Source organism: Morone saxatilis, unplaced genomic scaffold (genome assembly GCF_004916995.1).
Source record: "Morone saxatilis isolate NCDOM2014 unplaced genomic scaffold, NCSU_SB_2.0 Contig6, whole genome shotgun sequence".
Lineage (NCBI taxonomy): Eukaryota > Metazoa > Chordata > Actinopteri > Moronidae > Morone > Morone saxatilis.
The window spans coordinates 7,971,249-7,993,988 of record NW_023340206.1 but is presented as its reverse complement, the minus strand read 5'-3'; the positions used below and the strand labels follow the sequence as shown (position 1 = coordinate 7,993,988).

The window sequence follows — 22,740 nt, the reverse complement described above, 5'->3', positions numbered from 1 at the left end:
AGAGATTTTTCATTCAATGCAAAAATCAATGAGGGACTTTCATCTATTGCTTTCATCAAATGTGTGACTGTGATCGCGGATGAGAGCCTCGGCCATAATCGAGTTAAGTGCCTGGGTCTCATACTGAATTCAGTGATGAAAACTAGAAAAACAAGGTTGCGTAACAGATCGATACCACCCCCCCATCATACGCTCGACGAGCAGCCAACAATGATGACAGTCTTTAAATGCTCTCTCCTCTCATCCACTTATTCAGTTATTCAGTGAACCCGCTGACAGTTGAGCGCTGTGTCACTCTTTCTCTCGTCGCTAACACGCTCCACTTATTTAAGTGCCACTGAGATGCCTGTCAAGGAGGTGGGTCGGTCTCCTCCATTTTGTTTAACACATTTGTCTTATCCTCTTCTCTCTCTCTCTCACCACACACACACAGTATCTTGTCAACGCTCTGATGAATGCAGGTAGGTGAGTGTGCACATTTGTGTGCGGGTGTGTTTTACTCACCGTGCAGAAGGCCAAAGTCCCTGTGAGCGTCTGTCAGCTGCTTTAGATGTTCTGTGATGGAGATCTGACGGACAAAGATGGAAAGGCATTTAGATAATAGGATACGATACCGCGATAGGGAATTTCAGATTTAGGGAATTTTTAAGATAGACTAGATACCGATACGATAGATAGATAATACGATAAGATAGATAGATAGATAGATTAGACTACGATAGATACTACTAAATACTAGCTAGATTTCACTCATACCTCTTGCTTTAGCTATTTAGTTGGCAGTTTCTAAAGTGCAGTTGAGTTACTGCAAATTTTACATGTGTATATATCATATTTTTCATAGGATCAAAAATATGCAAAAAAAAGTCTTTAAGTTACTGTGTTTTGGCATTGTAGTGCAGCTCTGGATTCTTGTATTATTTTAAAATATTATTTAAAAAAAATATTACAGAATATACAATTTACTCTGTAAATTAATCTATCTATAAGTTCTGTATTTTAAAATCAAACACAGGTTATGGCGAGAAATTCCTGTTTCCCTGGAAAAGAAGAATATAATCCTGGGAATAAAGAAAGAAAACTTTCAGCCATAATGAATATGTATGTCTGTATGATATACTCTTGCAAAAAAAGAGTAATGAGAAGTACAAGGATGGGCAGAGAGAGAGGAAGAGGAGGGGAGGAGACACAAAGACAAGCATGGAGAAGATAATTGAATTTGTAGTGGAGGAATTAGAGAGGATGCAGTCTCCTGTGAGTCTCCTTCAGCTCTGAATGAGCTGTCTATCTAGATGGAGTTGAGATAATTGTGCCAAATCAGCACGGCTCTGTAGGTACACACAGAGAGGCGGGGCTAAGCCCACCGGGGTACACACACTTGTCTCTTGGCTCACAGATTCCCATCTAAACTGCAAACTCTTATCTCGTCATTGATCCAAATCTAAACACCTGAATTGTGGGCTGTTTTTGTTGGCACTGATTTCACAATATAATATTATTTATGGAAGCATCGCTACATTACTGGCATGAAAAGCCCCTCAGCTCAAGATACAAAACATACAGCCTCAAAAACAAACAGTATAAAGGGACAGTGATCTTTTATAGGAATAAATGATGTCCAAGTAATCAAAATCAACTATTGAACACTGTCAACACTTATGGTAACATTACTGAATAGCCATGTTTCAGTCAGGCGTGTTATATAAAAAATACTCACACAGAACCACAGCCAGTCCTTAAAAACATCTGTAAAAAACTATAACACCTGGGTAGGGGCAGGGGTAAAGAAAACATATCTTTATGGCCCCCTACAAACCACACAGCTAAAACTATTTATACACACTAATTATCATAATGACAATAATTAAGAGACAATAATAATTAAGATTAATAGGACAAAGCAAACAAGGAAATTAACTAAATAATATTTTGCTAGACAAAAAGTTTACACAAATTGGTTTATTGGGTTGCCTATATATGTGTATACAAACACACACACACGCAAGCTTCTTGTCATGCGCTATATTAAATACCTGACGAAGGTCGCTTGATGGGCTACTCAATACATTTACCAGAAGTTAGGTTGGCGCTTGCTGCTTAAGGTACCACTGAGACATGAAATATGATCCAGGAGGTTCAGTTTGAGTACCAGATTTAAGTATCTAAAGGATTATCAGACACCAAAACACTACACAACATTTTATAAAACTCACAAACAGGAGTTTACAACACTGATCACAGAGCCAACTATTTTATCTTTTGCCTTGACAATCATGAGGTAAACAGTAGAAATACAGCATTCACATCACAAAGTAATCACTAGTAATGTGTGCCTGCATGGGTTCTCTGGATGAAAGTACTATAAATGCAGTCCATAGATGTGTAGCTGTGGTAAATTAGCCTCCTAACATATCCAAGAAATTGTATCCACAAGAACCGACGGACACATTGCCCATAACATTGGTGTGAGCTAGTATCAGCCATAATTCATGCAGTTTGAAGATGAAAATCAAGACATGCTATTTGTCTGTATTCGGACCAACAAATCCTCACACAACTTGAGAGGATGGCATATAAAGGTCAGAATGCCCCAAATCACTTCTGATCTGTGGCACTGTGAAACTGAACCAAGCCTACGTTCATTATCAATGTTTATAACCCGATTTCTGCATAAACTGTAAAATTTTACAGCCCACGCGAGAATGAATACGTTACAGGCAATACTGAGGAAACTTGCTGCTTCCATTAAGCCTTTCTAATGTGATGTATAATTCACATAAAAAGCCAGCTGATGCTTGCAGGCATGATTTCAGTCCGGTACCAACACTTGCCAGCTAGCTGCGCCCTGAACGTCCCCCGGAGGAGCCGCTGTGCGTCTATAATCACTGATGCTTCCTGACACAATGTTCAATGATCTAATGTTCCCAGGCAACACACGCAGCTCTGGCCGGAATGCAGGGCTTTGGCAGACACTGATTAGCGACAGATTTTTGTTCCAGGAAGTAAAAAAGTCTATCATTGGAAGCTTAAAGGCGTCTCAACTTTCTTTGATAGAAGTCTTGAAGCTGAGGGACTGAGATGGGTTATTATCCAGTCTGAGTGGACAGATTGGCTGATTAACCATCCAGCCTTTCATCCACAACCCAAATGAGAAGGCCACTGATGACACATTGTCCGGAGAGTGTGTGTATGTGTGTCATGGTATGAGATGAAGAACAGATGAAAATTAAGATATGACAAGAAGATATGACAGCGATGACCAGTCCTTTTTTTTTCTCTTCGATGTGACATGAAACCGAACAATGAAATTACCTTCGAGTCCACCTCACCCAATCCATTTCTGCCTGAATTGCTTTTCCCCGTATCCACGGTAACCTAATCAGAATTGTACAAATGAGAGGAGTGGGATTGTTGAGGAGGAATTTGTCGCAATTACTCAGAGTGCACTGTGTCCCTGCGCCGACCAATCAGCTTCGACCTTTTAGGTACGAAAGTACACTGTGAACAGACTAAAATGACCTGAATGTGCAGGTAACACACACACACACGTACACACTTGCACACAAATACAACAAATGCACAAGCACTCACCTAAAATTTAAGGCACATTAACTAAAGCAGAAAACATGAAAGCGAAAACACAAATCGCACACACTCACATTAGCAGGCAATGCTTGCACGCACACACACACACAGATTTCTATCCACAACCCTGCCATTAAAAGTGGTGCCAAAATTCCCGGGCAAACATTCTGCTCCCGATGAACCACCTGCAATGGAAACTGACTTTTCAAAAGCTGGCAGTTAAATACTCTTTTCTGTCCAAATGAAATACCAAATTATCTTCTTACCATTTTATATCAGCTCATGCATACACTATCAGTGTAAACCAGTGGCTCTCTGCCCCCACTGTTTACACAAGGGGGGGGGGGGCATNNNTCATTGTTAATAATTGCTAAAAATTGTGGGGTGCAAACCCTTATCGGCTTCTAAAGGGGGGCAGCCTAGAAAAAGTTTGAGCACTACTTTTTCTTTACTTTTTTTTTGCATACGTCAGTGGCGCAAACAACAAGAATAAAGCTGACTGAGCTCAAGTTTGGATTTCTTTTTGTTTTCATTTCAGCTAATCTCCTATTATTTCATCTCTCTTCATATATCTGAATTTTTATAAATATATTAAATTGTTGTTAATTTCACACTAATTGCTACTGGAGATATTAAAGATTTCACACAAATAAAATTACATATATTTTTGCAGAATAACATATCACCAAGAAAAAAATATATAGATATTTAAAAAGAACGACGACATGGCAAATATGGCAAGGTAAATCTTGGCTGAGCATACATGTGATCAATTGAGAGCCTCTCTCAATGGCTACTGTACGTGTCGTGCTGTTAAAATACGGGGATAGCGGTGTACTGTCGACCGCCTGAAGCAGTTCTGACAGAGTATACAGGAGCCTTTATTCCCAAGTTGAGTCTATAGTATTGTAAGTTAACTGCAAGGGTCCTAGGACTTTGATAAATACAGGCCAATTTAGTTTGTCTCTTATATAACCCTAAACCACATCTTTCACTCTCCTCTGTCTATCTACATCAACTACACTGATGTTCTCACCTTCACTACAACACAAAGGTGTGTGTGTGTGTGTGTGTGCAAGCATCTGGTCAGGTGCTAACTTCAGAGGGGCCGGCCGTCTGGTCCCGTCACCGTGGTGTCACCATGGTGCCCATCCCCGCCCGGGACTCTTCAACATTAGTTGCGTCTCTTTGGCAGCAGATTGGCTCTATCTGTCACCCCCGGTAACAATCACTGTCTGACTTCCAGCATGGCTGCCACTGGGTTTATTGAGACTGATTGAGACACACCCTGCGCTGCCTCTGATCACCTACACATGGTAATGTGTGTGTGCTTTTTGTCCTTATTACAGCTTAACCCATAAAGTAACACACACTCATATGATCACAGATACACACGGGCAACGACTGGATCTAACATGAAAAAATTATGTTTGACATATTGATTGTAAGACATCATTACCAACACATTATAAAAACTATAATCACTAAAATCTGATAATTCTATTATAATTACTTCAATATATAATATAGAGACTGAGTATATGTAAGTAAAGATTACAGTCTACACTAGTTTAACAAATATTAATCAAAGTATCAAATCTAATTATCACTTCTGCGCCAAATGCTTTGAAACAATTGAACGAATGCTACTTGAAAGTCATCATTCAATTCAAGAGAAGCACCATTCAAACGTAGTTAACTCCAACATGAAAGGTCTTGGCATCTAAAACCCTCCTCAGAGGACAAAAGTAAAAGATAAAAAGACAGGTCTACAATGTTTGTTGATTAAACTGGCTGAAGAGTCTTAATAATGTTTGAATAATTTAGTATATTTGAAGTGTGTGCAACTGTCAATCCTGGCATGAGTTTATGTGCATCTTTGTTGACTTTCAGTATATGTATATCTGCAGATTTCCGGTGCGCGTGTGTGCACGAGCGTGTACCTGGAGCAGCCTCCAGCGCGTGTTGAGATCATCAATGCGTTCCAGGTTGCTCGGCGACAGCTGGATGTCGTGTGGCCCGAAAGTGGACGCCAACTGGTTCATGTGTGTTACGTCATCCTTAATCGGAGCAATCTCTTCCTGGAATTCCTGCAACACACACACACAGGTTGTTTGTCGTGCTGCATTGTTTACAGTGGTGAGACAAATGGGAAACACAGAGAGTCTCTCACCTCCGCTCTTCTAACAGTGAGAAACAGATGCATCCATCATGTAAACTCCACTTTTTCTGCTTGTTTAATGGTTGCTGATGTATGTAAAACACTGACACTTACAGTAAGTAGGATAAATGCAACATGAAGGGCCTTCATCATGGCAACCAGTGTAACATGAACGGTGGTACATCTATGACTATATATGGTTTTAAAGGTGCTGTGCGAGCATTTTAACACCAATGAATCATTATCTAATTATTTTTCTCAACCTTGATACATTTACTACAAACAAATAAGACAAGTCATTGAGAAGACTAGCAGCTTATATTAAGTTAGTTGATGAGTTGCCTGCTAGATAGCTTGATGGCACAGGAAAAAGTTTGCTTATGGCACAAAACACAAAGATGGTCCTATTCTTTAACATAAACTCAAGTTCTGACATGGTCAGGAACATTCAAGAAAAAATGAATATACACAGAATAATGCCAGTAAGGGGACTTTTTTCAGTTTGGAGGTCTTATGTTGTCTGATGTTGACGTTGTGTGTCTCATGATGTGGTCTTAAAGGATCATAACATTGAGCTTAAGACAATTTACAATAAGTAATTACTGCTGACTATTCTTTTTAATTTTTTACTATTTTTTAAAGTTTTCTGCTTTTTAATTGTTACTGTTTCTCAGTAATTATCAGTGTGGTCAAGAGAGTTTTCTCATAGAGTTTCAATGAATACTCTTGGAAGTAAGAAAGTAAACTTCAATCACCTGAGCTGATCTAAGCAGATGTCACTCTTACAAATTAAACCTGAAATCAAGCAGCGACGGTTCTTATAAGCTTCATGAATATGCACATCATCAACTGTGGATGTAATTCTATAATTAAGTCTGTATTAGACCCATACATAATCAAATGGCACACACATCTTAGAATAGCAAGAAAAGTATGGACTCTTCAATTAAGCATGTATATTAAGTGTGTTCCTCCACCAGGCTCCAGAGTTCCTCAGAAGAACAGTTAAACATTTTGGGAGGTATGTTTAGAGTTTGATGAGATTGTTATAACTTTCATGTCTGTTTCCTGAAGCAATCAGCAGCCTGTTAACTTAGCATAAAGCCTCAAAACCTTGGCTACTGTCACTCAGTCTCACCTTGACTCTGTCGATGTTCTCCGGCAGCGAGTCGATCAGCAGGTCACCAACAGGTTCCCACGCATCCTTCACCATCTCAGCCTGCCTCAGCTGTCCGTCCAGGAGGTCCTCCGCCTCCTGGAGCTCCATCAGCCGATCTAAAACCAGCTCCAGCCTCTTCTGCCAGTCGACTGAGTCGGCATTAAGCCGGTCCCATTTAGTCATCACATCATCTGCTTCTTTTCGCAGGACCCGACCCACATTCTGGGCACGCTCTTCCGGGCTGATATCTGAGGGTTATGAACAAAACCATTGTCTTAATTCCTGAAAAAAACATATACTCAACTCAAATGTTGCTGAACTCAACACAACTGAGCCCAACCCATTTCAAACCAGCAGTATAAGCAACATACCAAAATCGCTCATGTGAAATAACCAAAATTGTTCTAACTCTGGCAGGAAATATTGTGCTCATGTCATTAACAAAAAGCTGGGTGAGAAAATAGGCTTTTGGGATCTTTAAATAAATACATTACAATACAAATAATCCTTCCTCAACTAAGCCCCTTATGATTAATCGTTGTGTTCAAATAAAACTTAAAAATCTATTCATTTGTACTAAAAAAGATTTGTGGGGATAAATGTAGATGAAATGAATAACTTTAATTCCATCTAAAGTCTGTGTGGAAATACATGTTCTAGTAGGGAGAAAATGTCTGCTGCTACATACGAAAATATCATTACTTAAAAGGAGAGGAGCAGTCGTATTTTTACTGCGTGGCCGCTGTGCCTGACAATTTTTCTTGGAAAACTCATAAAGAGAAACACACTTTCATGACCGTTTTGAAGCCCCTACAGCATCTTTCAATCTCTTGTCATATCTTTTGTTTGCTTTTTTTGAAGTCCTGCTGTGATTGATCATTGAATGTCTTCACCTGTGCACAGTTCTTCCACTGTTCGGCTGCAATTTAAGACATGGCCATTTGAGTTTAAAAGCATGTTGCCTCTTTTAAAGCAAACGAAAGCACAAGCAGTAGCTGTGACAAAAAGGACGGGCTCCTGAGAGACTGTCTCACTCATATGTCAACCCACTCAGGCTGTTTGTGGAGACACGGGTTCTCTTTTAGGATGAATTCAAACCAAGCAAAATGTCACACACTCAAAAGCAGTGTGTCAGTGTGACAGAATCACTTTCTAAGAGGACGTGAGTGCTCGTTTCCCTCAGTGCGGCAGTGATTAGCAGCTGGAGTTCACCCTTTTCTTTCTCTGCTCTCTGAGTGTGTTTGAGTTGGCAGTTGAATGGGTTTAATGGGCCAGAGTTAAAGTTCAACTGTTTTCTATTGGCGTGGTAACCGGGCTGCTGCCATGGTGCAGAAGGTGCTGCGGGAAAAGTGTGTGCGTTAACCTCCATGTGTGGTTGTTACCAGGCTGTTACTAGGGTCCAGAGTTCACTGTGTGAGTCAGAGACGAGAGGAGCTTTATGTCTGGGCAGGAGACAGATCTGTTAAATTCACTTCATAGTTTCCTTTTATGTAGGACTAAGAAGTGTTAGAGCTGATCACGGCGCTGCTCTGGCAGAAAATGTCACTAATTAATGAGCTATTTCCTCTATTTACATTCCAGTTTCTACATTTAAATGGCAGGTACAAGGTGTGCTCAAATGTAAATGTATCTGAGGCTACAAAAGAGCTTATGCTGCTTACATGCTTTATCCGTCTAACATGAAAAACATCAAAGCAAGTCTGAAGTGCTGAAGGGGGACAATCTTAACAAAACTGGAGGAGAGCCTATATGAAGAATTGTCTGAAATTAATCATTTTGCAGACGTGTGTTACCTCTCTGCTCAGGTGACGGTGTGTCTCGGGGCAGCTCAGACAGAAAGATTCCCACATCGTCCAGAGCCTTGATCACAACTGGCTCTTTAGCTCTCATGTCCCTCCTGAAGCCCTGTGACAACAAACACACAACTAGTTCAATTGCACTTATCAGTATCTGCTTTAATTACTTATATTTTGTGTTAACTCTTTTTTCCCTCTCATGCCTGTCAGTCTTGCTGTGGAAGTGTATTGTGCCACGTTAAACATCACAAGAAACAACAAAAAGTGTAATGTCGTTGCCATGACAACCAGTTCTCAAAATTTGCAACCAAGAAAATTTGAAGCTAAAGATATGCGTCCATTCTCCTTGCAGTTTATAGATTAATCTGTGTCTCATACTGCAGCTGCTTGACAAATCAGCACCGGGATATTTCTTTCAGTCACACATTTTCAGTTTACTTTTTTCTCTCGTGTATTTGGTGTCTGTCATGAACTGGGCATGTTTGTTCTGTAATATGAAGATGACAGTAGTGTAATGTACATATTATGTTTAATGTATGAGCTTGGGTCCCTGGGATATTTCAGTTTTGGGTCTTAACATATAAAAGCTTAAGTGTCCAGTAGAGACACAATGATAGATAGGTGAGATAGGTGCTGCAGAGATTTATAAACAAAATGTCCTTTGCAAGATGTATAATAAATCAAATGTTTTAATAATTACAATAAAAGATATGTTGAAAAGGTTGTTATTAGAAAGTCTGCATGGGTAGATTAATGCACAAAGACTGTTCAAGTGTCCGTGTATCTGAGTGGCCCTTATTCTAAAACATGTCTACATTCATTGTCAAATGCTTTGACTAAAAGCCTTTTCCTAATGCGTATCTGCAAGAACTCACCATTTTGCAGAAACATTGTAGTTTTATACATGAAATGACCAAATCAGCAGAGCCAATCATCTTGCTTTTTTGCATAAAATGGTGCTCAAAATGGGTTTTTCATTCAACCTGTACGAATATTCCATTTATTCCGAGCCTTTGATTTGCATAATGTTAGTCGGAGAGACATGAAGTCTGCCTCAAACATAAATGGCTGCTTTTGCAATGAAACCACAAAACTTTTTATTACAGAGGTATCAAACAGGCTCGTTTTATTGGTTGCTTATTGCACTGGCATTGAGCTGAATGTTTATACAAGAGTTTTCTTTTATTGTGACTCACACACTTTCGGGAAGGATAAATACCAATCTATTTCAGGTCATTTCTGTGATAAGCTGTATGCTTATTATTAGGGACTGTATGGAAATAGGGTGAGGAAGGGGACTGAAACCTCCTCCCAGTATCTCAAAATAATATAACAGTTGGTAGGAGGTGTTACGATTGGTTTCTTGATAATGGTTTGGTTAACTGTGGCAGCACAGACAATCAGGTGTGTATGTTTAGATCACTTCTGCTCTGGAGAAGATGTGCGCTAATTAACAATTAATTATTATTAATTAATAAACAGTAACTAAAAGCCACTTGATGATTTTTAGTGGAGATAATACTCAGTTACTAATAACTAGAAAGATCCAGATTGTTCCTGCTTTAGTTGATGGGGAAATAGATACTTGATGCAGAGGCCGACATTTTGTGCAGTGCCTTACAGAAAGTGAATATACATGTCTTATCTTCTCAGCCCAACTTCACAAACAACTCCAGAATCCGCAGTTCCATTTTTCAACAAAAATGCTGCAGAGACAAGCAGTGTGTCTGTCTGTGTCCCACATGGTATGTATATTTCCTCCTACCCGGTGTGTGTCCAGTTGGGTCTGCACAGCAGGGACGTCGCCCCCCACAGGCGGCTCCTGCTCCAGCTGTTGATTTTTAAGCCTCAGCCAGTTCAGCAGCTCCTGCAGCGACATGTGGAGCCTCTTCCACGGGGCCATCTCTGAGTCCAGGTGGGCCCTTGAAACACAAACACAGCCATTTTTGTGTCTTTTGGTTTACATAAACTCAATGGTTCTCTAGGAAAAAAAACTGAGCTTCTCCATTGCTGTCTTTTGCAAGAACCCCAGCCTCCCCTCACCTCATGCTAAGGGTCTTGTTGCGCAGGTCGTTCCAGCGCTGGCTCATGTTGTCCAGACGTCTCTGGAGCAGCGCGCTGTCCTCTGAGTCCCCGAGCGAGGTCACAATCCTCTTCCCATTCTCATCCAGGGAGTGATACAGCTCTGTGTGGCTGTCAATCTCTGCCTGGAGGTCCTGGTAACACACATGCAGACACAAACGCACCGTAAGAGTCAATGGAAAAAGCAGGAGCAGTAAATTCTGTTAGAACACACACTTCATTTTCTTGGTAATAGCAGCCATCTTTCAGGAACTCTTTTTTTTTTTTTACTGCTCGAGTGCTCAGTAATGGGATCAGGATCTGAGAGAGTGATTTACTCTCTAAAAGCAGCAACCACCAGGATTGAGCCATAATGCAGGACTTAATGCATTGTGGATGGAACCTTTTGTAGCACTGAAATGTCAAAATGTACTATTCAGCCTGGAATCAGCTGGTAACTGTGACAGCGGTGGTCCGACCTATGTGCGATCCATTACTTTCTTTCCATTCCATTGTTCCTGATGAGACGCTGCGAGTACTTTAAAAAAAAAAAAAAAACACTTTTCACTTTACAGAGTGAAACGGGAATAAAGCTTGATTTTTGTCAACACTTCCTGTTCAGGAGTGGTGCAAAAGAATACCAAAGGTTCAGCAAGTTGAGAAGAAGAAATGTTCTGTCAGTTATTGCTGCATCTGTAAGTGAAATGAAATGCCAGTGCCTTTAATAGGGCAGACCTTTACCCAAGCACTGCTACCATGCCACAAAATTACTTACATTAAGTAAAAAAACAAGTCTTAACTGAATTAATTCCCACGTCTTAAAGAATATTTTAAATATACAAACATATTTTACCTGGGTATTTCAATTTTTGTAACACAAAAAGACAGATCCATCCATCTTCCAACACCGTATGAATGTAATTTAATTGACATGAGGTTTGAAGTTGTAATTAGCACAATATTTATTTTCCATTTCCATGCAGGATTATGATCTAACTATGCACAAGGGAGTCACAATGCAAAAATGCTCTTGAAATGTAAAGATATGCATTGTAGGTAATGTAGAAGTCAGGTTTTGGCAAAGTATCTCTGGTATCTCTGCTGCATTGTTTTTGACAATATTACAGGAGTGTAGTGCTGAATCTGTGGTGTACACTTTTGTTCTATTCACTCAGATTTGTTACTTTACTATCATTCTTTTGCAACTTGATGATATCAGAATGCATTACATTTTTTCCTTTATAATGCGTCTGCAAAATTCTCAAAATGTCCTTAAAGAGGAAAAACATCCTGTAAAAGAATATAAAACACTCGCTGGAAGTTTTAAGATAAATTAGATAACATGAAATTTTAATGATACCTGAGGGGGAAAATGGGTCATTGCACCAAAGAACAGGACACGGACAAGAATAGAACAAACAGAAAGCACTGAAGACATCGAAGGTGGAGTGCAGTATTAGACTGACTAATGTATTAAATGTAGCTCTAGAAAGTTTCCTGCAGTTTCTCCTGTGATCTAAATGTTCTCTGATCTCTTTGAGTCAATCCCAGTGCTGTACTTTCATATGAAGTTAAACTTTGATGTCTGCCTTTTAAATTGATAGTTTCACTTTTTATTCGCGCCTTATTTTTATCACATTTTAGTGAAAAAACTTGCGTACTTATCCTTCAGTTGACCTCAGAAGAGGAGCAGAATCAGCTTACTTTTAGACTCCTAGTTTATATGAACAGTACGGTTGTCCACAAGGTAAGTTCCCGTCAAATCGAAACAGTAAAATATCTCATTGAACTTTTCTGATGACCAAACTGGTGGATTTAAATGAAAATCAAACACATGCTTACACTATCTTGTGTTAGTATTTTAAACATTTTTGTAATAGATGAAACATTCTTCCAAAAGCAAAATGCCCTAATTTAGGATTACAATGCTTATTTGCAAAAGAACAGTACTTGATTTTCTTTCCCAACCTGAACATGGTAGACCTTCCTGCGCAGCATCCTCAAAACTTTACTCTGGAATCCCAAAACACTAGACGTCAAGCATCTTCTGCTTCTTCTATTCCCTCAAGATTAACTCCCAATATGACTGCACAAGAATGCCCACTGTTTAAATGTGTGTGTGTGTGACAAAGAGAGGGATTTGGAGATGAGGAGGAAGGGAGGGAGTGTCATAGAGAGATGGAGGGAGAGTTAGCTACCCATAAAAAGGGAGACACGAGTTGGAGAGTGTGAGTCAGAGCAGGTTCCAAAAGGGGGTGAGAGAGTGAGAGAAGAGGAGGAGAGAGGCAGAGAGAACTTGAAAGGGTGCATAAAACGATGAGTGCGCTCATTTTCCAATTAAACCTTATCTGCGTGCAGTGTTGTAGCCCGTGAGTGTGTGTGCGCTCTCTGGATGCTACGCCGCGTTGCCGTACGCCATTATAATTGGACACAGAAGACTATCACAGCTCTGCATACAGTGCTGCTGTTGTACTGAGAGAGCTGTGTCTGTGCGTGAAAAGGAAGTGTGCACAGGCATAGATTTGCAACGGTGTGTATCTGAAAATTTCCAAAATGCTGCATGTGTTTTTCCTTTACAGAATGTGATTGTGTGCGTGTGCGCACGACGTTCCACCAGAAAGTGTGTGGGTGCAGGGTGAGGGCCGAGGGTCAAAATATGTTCTCTCACAGAACAGAGCCTTCCCTTCAACACCCACAATGCAGTGGGGGGATTTTGCATTTGTCTGCCAGGCACCGACTGGCCAATGAAATCTCTTCATGTTGCCATGTCAGCATTCCTGTCATACCAGCCGGGGCAGAGAGTCAAGGAAGAGTGTCTTCAACTCCGGGTCAAAAACTGCAAATGTAGTGGACGTCTTATAGAGCCCATATGACATAATGTTGCATCAACATCTTCATTTTCTTGATTTCTCTTCATCACTGATGTCACTTGTCAATCAAACAGCGTGGGCAGGACTATGACATCTTTTTCTGCAGGTGCTGCTGTTTTCTTCTTCGGCTGATCCACCAAAAATCCTCTGCTTCTTCCGTTTGAAATAAATCCTTATTCGTGACGGCACAAACATGAAATGGATCCCTTGCTTTGCTCCATTAAAGCTCTATATTACATCAGGTGTAAAAACTGTCATGGGTGGTTGGCATTAGCTATAAAGAGTTGTAAAACCAGTAGTTAAAATTGTAAGAATAATGGTAGTCTACACACAAGCAGTGTGAAAATATGCTTCTTCTAAAACATAAAAAACAGAAATGAAACTTTGGTGAGAGTTCAATAAGATCTTTTCTCTCACACTCTATGTTGGGAGATTTTTTGCTATTTCCTCTTCGTTGTCACCTTAGCTTTCCCACCCTGTCAAAGGCCCTACATTCACACCTCCGAAATCACCATATCTTCCCAGTGATTTTTCTATCTAGGGTCCTCGAGCCACTCATCCTTGGATGCCGTCATTATCATTGAAATTCTGTCCCTCTGTGTTTCAGATGTACGACTGATCAACCCACCACCTCCCGTTCACCACTGTGACCTCCAGAGAGTGACAAATTTCCACCCCGGTGGACAATAAAGTTATATTCTCTCTCATATTTTTGCACTGTCTGAAAAGTTCAGCTCCTACTTTCTATGTAAATAATGCTAAAAAGTGGATAACATGGACAATAAACTGGAATATTACAGTAAAAGCCAGTGTGAGAAGTTCACCAGACTTCCAAATGACTTCGCTTGGACTTATTAATCTATTAAATTAATCAATCTCCAGCAGAAGGTCCATTATTCAAGATGAGAAATGCACTACCACTGTGTTATAATGCAGCTGTTGTATGCACTGACTTCAGTCAATATTCAGTGTGTGTTTGATTATGTATGCTTCAGCTTTTTCAGTTTCACACCAAAACCACTGTGACACAGATTTAGAGCGGCAATGAAAATATATGTTATAATAACAGAACACAACAACCAGGTCACCGAGTTACATCTTAATATGTGTGACCTGACCTTTTGCATGTGTCCTACCTTCCACTGTGCCAGCAGGTTCCTGGCTGCCGGCTGCTCCTGCAGTCTCTCCTTGTTAGTGGCATCTATTAAAACGTTGCATGTCGTCTCAGCCTCCGTCAGCCAGTTGAGGAACTTCTCCAGGTCGAGGTAGAACTGCTGCATTAGCTTCAGAGCTGCCTCCAGAGCCGCCTCCCTGTCCGAAACACTGGAGAGACACACGTACGAGGACAAGATAAATGTTACTAAAGAAAACTGCCTGATATGTGGGCAGTGTTAAAACAAACACCAACTCCATCGACATATGGAGAGCTATGGTTGGCTTTTCGTTTTAACAATAGCCATTTAATGTATTTACATTCAGTAATTATCTCTCTTCATAGTAGTTTTCATTATTAGCGTTCACTTTCTGCACTGGTTTCAAACTGACACACATAGAGGGATTGACAGAAGGCGATGCAACATGTAATCCAGCATTACTGTTTGTCCACTCTCATACAGCCATATTAGAGCTGGATTAAGTTACTGCTAATGCTAACCAAACATTTCCTACGGCTGCTGTGTCACAATAAAAACTTGGTTGGCGTCTGACAAACAAGACAACATAGTTTTTCGTATTTTCTGAGAGCAGATCACTTTGAAATATTGCAGGGAATAATGGCAGATTCAACCACAGTGAACTGCAAATAGATGTGAGATTCTTGTAAATTGCATCCACAGGTATAAAATAACTGCATTATCTGCAAAACAAATTAATATTAAAAGTTCCATGCAGAGCTAAATTTTTTATGTAAAGAGAAAATAAATGTGGGCCGAGCAGGTACAGTCACTTTCTCACTCTTGGTCCAGCATCCCTACAATAAGCAATCTTTTATCAATGGTATGAAATGCTTCCATTCTTATTTCTTCAGGAATGGGCTCACACCCTATTGGAGACTTTCTGTCCCCTGTTCAACAAGTTGTAATATTGTGTTTATGTACAGTAAGTATGAGTGTCATTACCGCTTGCTGATGTGCGTCCAGGTGGCCACCATGTTGTCGTTGACCTGGGTGACCTTGTGCGTGTCGTCGTTGGCGTACAGAGTCAGCAGTTTGTCAGCAAGTGCGTTGGTTTCATCCACCTGGCCCTGCCACTGCTGCAGCTCCTTCACAAAGAGCTGAGGAGAGAGGAGAGTGAAGGAAAATGTAGTAAAACAATTAAAGTAAAATGTGATGATTCATTCTCAACCATCGAAATGTCTTTTTAGTCACCAGCAGGACGAGTAATATCATATTTTTGAGCCATCTGTTTATAAATGTCACATGGAAGATGGAAAAACGGGGTGTGCAGCTAAAGTATGAGTAATTAGAAAGCTCATTTAGACACGAAATAGAAATGTGAGCGTGCCAACATTTGAGACTTTCATGCAGTGGAGTGGATGTCCAGCCCAACCTTCAGTTCGGCGTTTTGTTTCTTCAGTGCTTCCACCGTGTACGTGATCTCCTGCCAGGACTCCAACCTCTCACTGGCCCGCTTGATGAGATGATCCACTCCCTTTCTGGCATCCAGCCAATCGGTGGAGTCCTGCAGCACGTTGTGGAGCTGCTTCGTCCTGTCGGAGAGTTTGGTCTGAGAGTCTTCCCAGTGAGCCTGAAGTCTGTCAACTACAATGACAGAAAGAAATAAACATTTCAAACATTTCTTTTAAATTACAGTAATAACATGCAAGATACCACTTTTCTTTGTTTGTTAATTATGCAACACGCTTCCCTTAGCTGCCATGTCATTTCTGATTACTATCATTGGAGGCCACCAAACTTTCATATCTTTAAATTTCTACACAGACTAGTAAGTATTGAAATGTTTACCAACCGATACCAGAGACTTAAATAAAAAGTATAAAAAGCCCACTCAAAAAGGCATGAATCATAATCGGACATTATGCCGGATATTTATTGTGTATTTGCAGCCCTTCTTTTGCTGGCTGCTGTTTAGGCTCATGCAATCTATTTTAATGGATAAGACTGGAAATATATTTTTGGTCAACAACAACAACAAAAATCCCCCGGATAAATCCACATTTGGAGTATTTGTGGCAGCAGGACAGTGTATGTGGGATTAAGTCAAAATAAACTACAGTGTGTGTTCCTGGTGATGAAGGAACATGTCACCCAATGCAACAGTGTGGCTCACTGATGTGTTTTTAATAGTTTTTGGACAATAATTGAGCTTTATGACACAGAGGAAGATGATATTAAGAAGAAGATAACACTCGTTGGAAGGATACATTCATTGTTGGTTTGGTTCGGCACATTTGATTTGTTGCCAAGAAGAAAAATATTGAATATCTACAGACTTATCCGTTAAGGCGTTCCTTCATGTCTGGGAAAAGCAGGTGTTAAATCTGCAGCAATGTTTTATCAGACATAGAAACAGGGAGAGAGCAAGCCTGGCATCAGGCGTTGTTTGTTGCTCATTTCCATATGTAGTCTGCATTAGTATGTATATAGATATATTATGTGCTTCATGTAGCGGATATCCTGTCATGCAAGTCTACAATCACAGCTTTTTCAGTGCTTGATTCTGCATTGCATGTAGCACTGCTTTTCTTTTAGTAAGACAACAGTGGTCATCCTGCATACATTAGGGTGTGACATATGTAAGTAATATGCAGATATGGGAATGGTGTGCGACATGTTTGTATCGACAGATAAATTGATTTATAAGTCTGTGATCAAATCAGCTCTTATTTTGTGTCACCAATTATATGTGGATAAATTTGTCCAAATATCTCATAGCTTTCATTTGGAAAATTACAGCTTTATGTCTTTTTCACATGAAATGATGCTAGCACAGTAAATCTATGTGTATATGTGTGTGTGTGTGTATGACGTACTGCGTTCGGTGATAGCGTTGCGGGTATCCTGGTTGCTGGTTTTGTTCTTCAGGTTTTGGGCTGCTGTGACCTGTCTCTCCAACAGGGGGCGCCGTTGTTCCAGCTCCTGCAGAGACGCCTGAAGACACACAATAAGAAAAAAATTGTAAATTAGTAATTCATTAACACATTAATTAGTACACTTTAAAAGTAAGAATGACTCACAAACACACAACACACTTTTAATTGGACTATAACTCAATGCATTGGAAATGTTGGCTGCCACGTACATTAATCAGACTTCTTATCCTAATTACAAAGATCTGTTGGCCAACTTTCAGTACACTAATATTTTCCCAGCCCTACTTTCATGTAGCCCATTGAACCGCATCAGTTCCCTCAGTGTTGTTGTGCTCTAAATCTAGTTAACGGCGATCTCCGAGGTCCTGACCTTGAGCCTGCTGATGTTGTCGTTGATGTCGTCCAGGTCCGCCACCACCACACGCTTGTTCTGCACCATGTTATCCAGCATGGTCAGCCAATCGGTGAGCTCAGCCCAGGACTTGTTGAACTGAGCCAGCGCTGCAGATTCAGGCTGAGAACTTCCTGTCAGACTTTCATCTGGGACACACACACACACACAAACAATTTATCTATGTATTATAGACTTTGTAGTACCTGTGCAATCTGTGTGCTATCCCTGGACAAAAACTTGTGAACCGAAGACTAACAGAGACCTTGTCTAACTTAATCTCCCAGGACAGTTTTCTCTGTGAAACAAACAGAATTACTGAGAGTTTATGAGGAGATTAACATGAAGGGAATTCTTTTTGTGCTCCACAAATTAGAATCAGTGCGATCAGTGCTTTGATGATAAGGTTGATGTGGCATTTAGAGTTTCAGTGTGGCACTTGTTAACAGCTAATATGTGGCAGACTGATGGCATTGAATGAAAGAGGGTTGATTTTTATGACCCTTGCAGATGATTAATTATACTTATAAATCCTGTACTGACTTTTTACGCAAACAAAAGACATCTAGGGTCTGGTGTATTTTAGTAGATTTTCATACATACTAATACTAATATTCAGAATGAGGGAGCTTCTATAGAGCTTCTCTCAACTAGTGCAGAAGGCAAACCACAGAAATTTCCTAAATGCTTTTATATTTTCATGTTAATGTTATTTGTTTGTTATGCTATCTTTGCTTGTGTGATTGAGGGCTTCTGTGTGTTGGTTGACTGGAACTCCATGTTCAGTCACTGAGTGTTTTTTATTAAGGATGATTGTCTTACTGGCTTTTTTGGCCACTAGCAGAGCAGCCATCCTCTCCTTATGCTGCTGCACCAGCTCCAGGATCACAGTCCAGTCTTCCTTCAGCTTGGCATACTTCACCTATCGCCACACACACACACACAAAGTCAGAGTCAGTGTTGACAAATGCAATCAAAGGCTTTTATTTTGATACGGCAAGTTGAGGATCTCTGCAGAACTTTTTCAAGTCAGATATGCTTGAGCGTCTTTGATCTTCAAAAGATATAATGTTCTCTGACATACATTAATGAAGTACATAATATGGATTTGATGAAATATTTGAAGCAGAACTTGTTGTGAGATGAAAGAGAAAAGTGTTATATTTATTTTATTCCCCAGAGGAATACAGCAGCCAAGCATATTTAACACTGAAAATGTATTTTTCAATCATCAAAAAGAAAACGTAGTAAAAAAAACAAGGCACAAAATGCTTCCGCAACAAACAGTCTGCAGCATATGACAAAGCAAAATATGCTACGAGAATGTTGTTGGTGCCCGTCAACAGATAAATCACTGAAATAATGTTTGATTTCTTCACCTTGTCTGGTTGGCTGGGGGGACTGTCCTTGTACAGCTGATCGGTTCGTTCCAAAACAAACTCCACTTCTGGCTGTTTGACTTGCACTTCCTCAATGAGCTGGAGAAACAAAGAGACAACACTAACTAAGAGTATACTGTATAAAAGGGTTTTATTCATAAAATGATGTATTTCAAAACTGGGCAGTATATGAAGGTACATATGGTAAAATAGCAGTAATACCCTGGGTGGTGGATCCTCTGGGTTGTGCTCTAGCTTGGCTCTGGTGCTGGACGCCCAGGCTGACAGGTCGTCCACCTGACCCTGAAGCTTCTCCAGCTCCATCAGCAGACCCTCGAGCTCCAGCTGACGCTCAGGCAGAGCCCGGGACACCTAAACAAAGACAGGCTGTGATTTACTCAGGCATATAACAATTTACAATAGTATGAGGAGTACTAGTTGTATACAACAGTTGTATGATGTGGTTCTGGAGGAGCTAATATTAAAACCAATTTCTCGAATGTATGTTATTGGTTTTAACACCAATTTAACACAAGTCTGAATACAACACAATAACAATGAGAGCCCTGCATGTTTACTTCTCTGATAAAATTGGTGTTATAATGGATGTAAATACTTTCTCCACTAGTTGCAAAACATTTATGACTGCTCAGTTCTCAGCATTTTGGCTCCTTTCTGCACACCCGGCTCGAAGAAACCGGACAAATTCTGTGTGTATAAACAGAAGGCCTCAGTATCTGGGGCGCCATCAGCAGCCACGGCTGTTCATTACCTTTATCAGTACAAAACATCATGATGTACGAGGCATGGTTTTAGCCTGGGGTAGCCTTGTTCTGATGAGTGAAGATCGATGTCTGTTTACAAAACGCTGGCGTGCTGTTAGCTGTAGTATTCACAGTGGTAGCTGCTGACCTGAGCCCAGCGAGTGTTGATGATCCTGATGTCTTTCTGTCTGTCAGCAGGAAGTGTTATCTGTTTGTGTCTGGAGTTCAGATCTTCCATCGCCGCCTTCTTGGCAGGAAGCTCCTCCACATGTGCCTGACACCCACACACAAATCATACAGGCTGAATTTAATAAGAAATCATTGCAGCAGCTCAATGTAGGGCACACTCTTTCAATCAAATGATGTAAACACACAAATAAATACACACACTAACAATATTTTCAAGGTTGAATATTAGAATGGAACATTATAGCCTCTTATTGGAAATCATAATACTCTCTCAATTAAACAAACCAACACACACACACACACACACACACACACACAGCTAAGCAAATGCAATTGTTTTTTTCAAAGCTGAGCTAATAAACAAGAACCCATTTACAATATGATACTGTAGCAGCTAAATTAAATTACACTGAACAACACACACCCACACAGGTACGCAAATACACACACAGAGCTCAGTATCTCAATGTAACTGCTGTTGTTTTGTCTTAATGGTACCTGGACTTTTCCCAGAGTGTCTCTGATGTGCTGTGGCTCTGCAGGCTGCAGAGGGATGGCCAGGACGCCCTCCGCTTTGTCCAACCAGCCCAGCATCGAACCCATATTCTCCTGTAGCTCTGCACCCGCCGTACGCGCCTCTGCAGACCTGCAGGAGAGGAGGGTGGCCGCAAAAGAGAAAAAGGAAAAGAGGGTGAGACACGTTCTGGAGACAGGAATGCCCTTATGGAGCAAAATCCGCGTCCTCAATCACACACAGGCTCACAACAGGGGCATAGTGGGTCTCACTTTGAAGCCGGGAGTAAAACAAAACTTTAAATTCCACATGGATTCTCACAAAAACCTTGAAAATATAATGTATTTTTGTGTCACTGCTTCCTCATCTCATCATCGCTGGGCTGCAAAAAATAGCATTATACACTAAACAGACTGCAAGGATACAAACAATGTGCTTTGGTGAAAAACACTGAATGTAAACACAATTTCTTGCTGTAATATGGTTGAACAGCTAATGATGAAAATTACAGGAAATCTAACCTATTTAAAATGTAACATGGTAATTATGTTTAACAATTTCAACAACAAAGGAATTCAAATTCTAATGTGGACACCCGACAACACTATTTGTATACATAGACAAATTCTGAAAAACATGGTTTATCCATGACCTGCAGACACACACACACACACCTCCTCTTGCGCTCGTTGAGCTGCTGGCAGACGTTAGCCCAGCGAGTGTTGAGTAATTTGAGCTGTGTTCGGAGCCGCGAGGCATCGTCTGGTGTGCTCAACTGGCTGATGTCCTCTCCTGCAGAGTTCACTCTGCCCAACACCACTTCCTGGATAGGTATGGCCTCCGTCAGGTCCTGCACACACACACACACGCACAGTGGGTGATTAGCTGTTTCACTGTTTGGTTTGTGTGTTCACACGGTGGGGCTCACCTGCATTCTGGACAGAAAACATGGTCCTCACAAGTTCAAATATCTATTTTTAAGTGAGGATAAAATTTGGGATTAGACATTTTTTTTTTGTTAGTTGTCAAACAAATCTAAATGCGTAATGTATTTTATTGTCTTTGGTACACTTTCAAACAACAATGCCCTAAATGAATCTGTCCTTTGCCCGCGAACACCGTAATCTAAATCAAGGTGCTAGCTGTTGTAGCCAGAGATAACTTCATTTGTCCATTAATTTGTGAAGGAAAATACTAATTCTCTTAATTAACTAATAAAGTAGATTTTAAGAGACAGATGACATTCCCCATTTCCCCAAATTACCCATTAATTTGAAGTATTTAACAAATCCAATAATACATTTAAGGTGATATAAAGTTTGGGAGTATGGTTACAATATTTACAGCTGCAAATTGATGATGATCATTTATTTAGATTTTCCTGTATTAATTAACAGTTTTTGTAAGGGTAAGATTCAAATAACATTACACACCCCTTTAATTGAACCATAATTAAGGACCTTAATTCAGCTAGGGTGCAAATTCAGTAGTTCACTCGGTTGTTAATGGGTTTTCTGTAAGTTTTAAGAGTTTTTCTTTATAGGTTATGGCTTAAATTAACCATAAGTTTGTTGCTGTTTGAACAATAAACTGTGCAGATGATATTACAATTCATTTATAAAATCCTATTTAACATACTTTAATTGCATCATTATTTAAGGGTAAATTAATGGAATAATAAAGGTAAAAGAAAATGAAGGTATTTAGTGTTGTAGTGGTAGAAAACAGTGCCACACTGAGGTCTGTAGACATGAGGAAATGGAAAGCTTTCAATTTTTCTGTTGTTATCTTTAAAGGAATATTTTAACATTTTGGGGAAA

At 40.1% G+C, this 22,740-nt stretch overlaps 1 protein-coding gene across 8 annotated transcripts in view; it reads right to left on the bottom strand.

Moving 5' to 3' along the window:
- dmd (dystrophin) overlaps positions 1 to 22,740 on the bottom strand; it is a gene marked incomplete at its 5' end in the record, with an annotated part of 195,686 nt that overhangs the window by 51,471 nt on the left and 121,475 nt on the right. For all 8 annotated transcript variants that reach the window (XM_035677552.1, XM_035677560.1, XM_035677555.1 and 5 more), the window contains 17 exon segments: positions 505 to 568; positions 5,529 to 5,675; positions 6,885 to 7,153; positions 8,699 to 8,810; positions 10,467 to 10,623; positions 10,745 to 10,917; positions 14,769 to 14,955; positions 15,750 to 15,904; positions 16,180 to 16,391; positions 17,624 to 17,741; positions 18,054 to 18,223; positions 18,897 to 18,996; positions 19,454 to 19,552; positions 19,676 to 19,825; positions 20,366 to 20,491; positions 20,905 to 21,052; positions 21,595 to 21,770. In XM_035677552.1, coding sequence (XP_035533445.1) covers positions 505 to 568; positions 5,529 to 5,675; positions 6,885 to 7,153; positions 8,699 to 8,810; positions 10,467 to 10,623; positions 10,745 to 10,917; positions 14,769 to 14,955; positions 15,750 to 15,904; positions 16,180 to 16,391; positions 17,624 to 17,741; positions 18,054 to 18,223; positions 18,897 to 18,996; positions 19,454 to 19,552; positions 19,676 to 19,825; positions 20,366 to 20,491; positions 20,905 to 21,052; positions 21,595 to 21,770 — 2,563 coding nt within the window.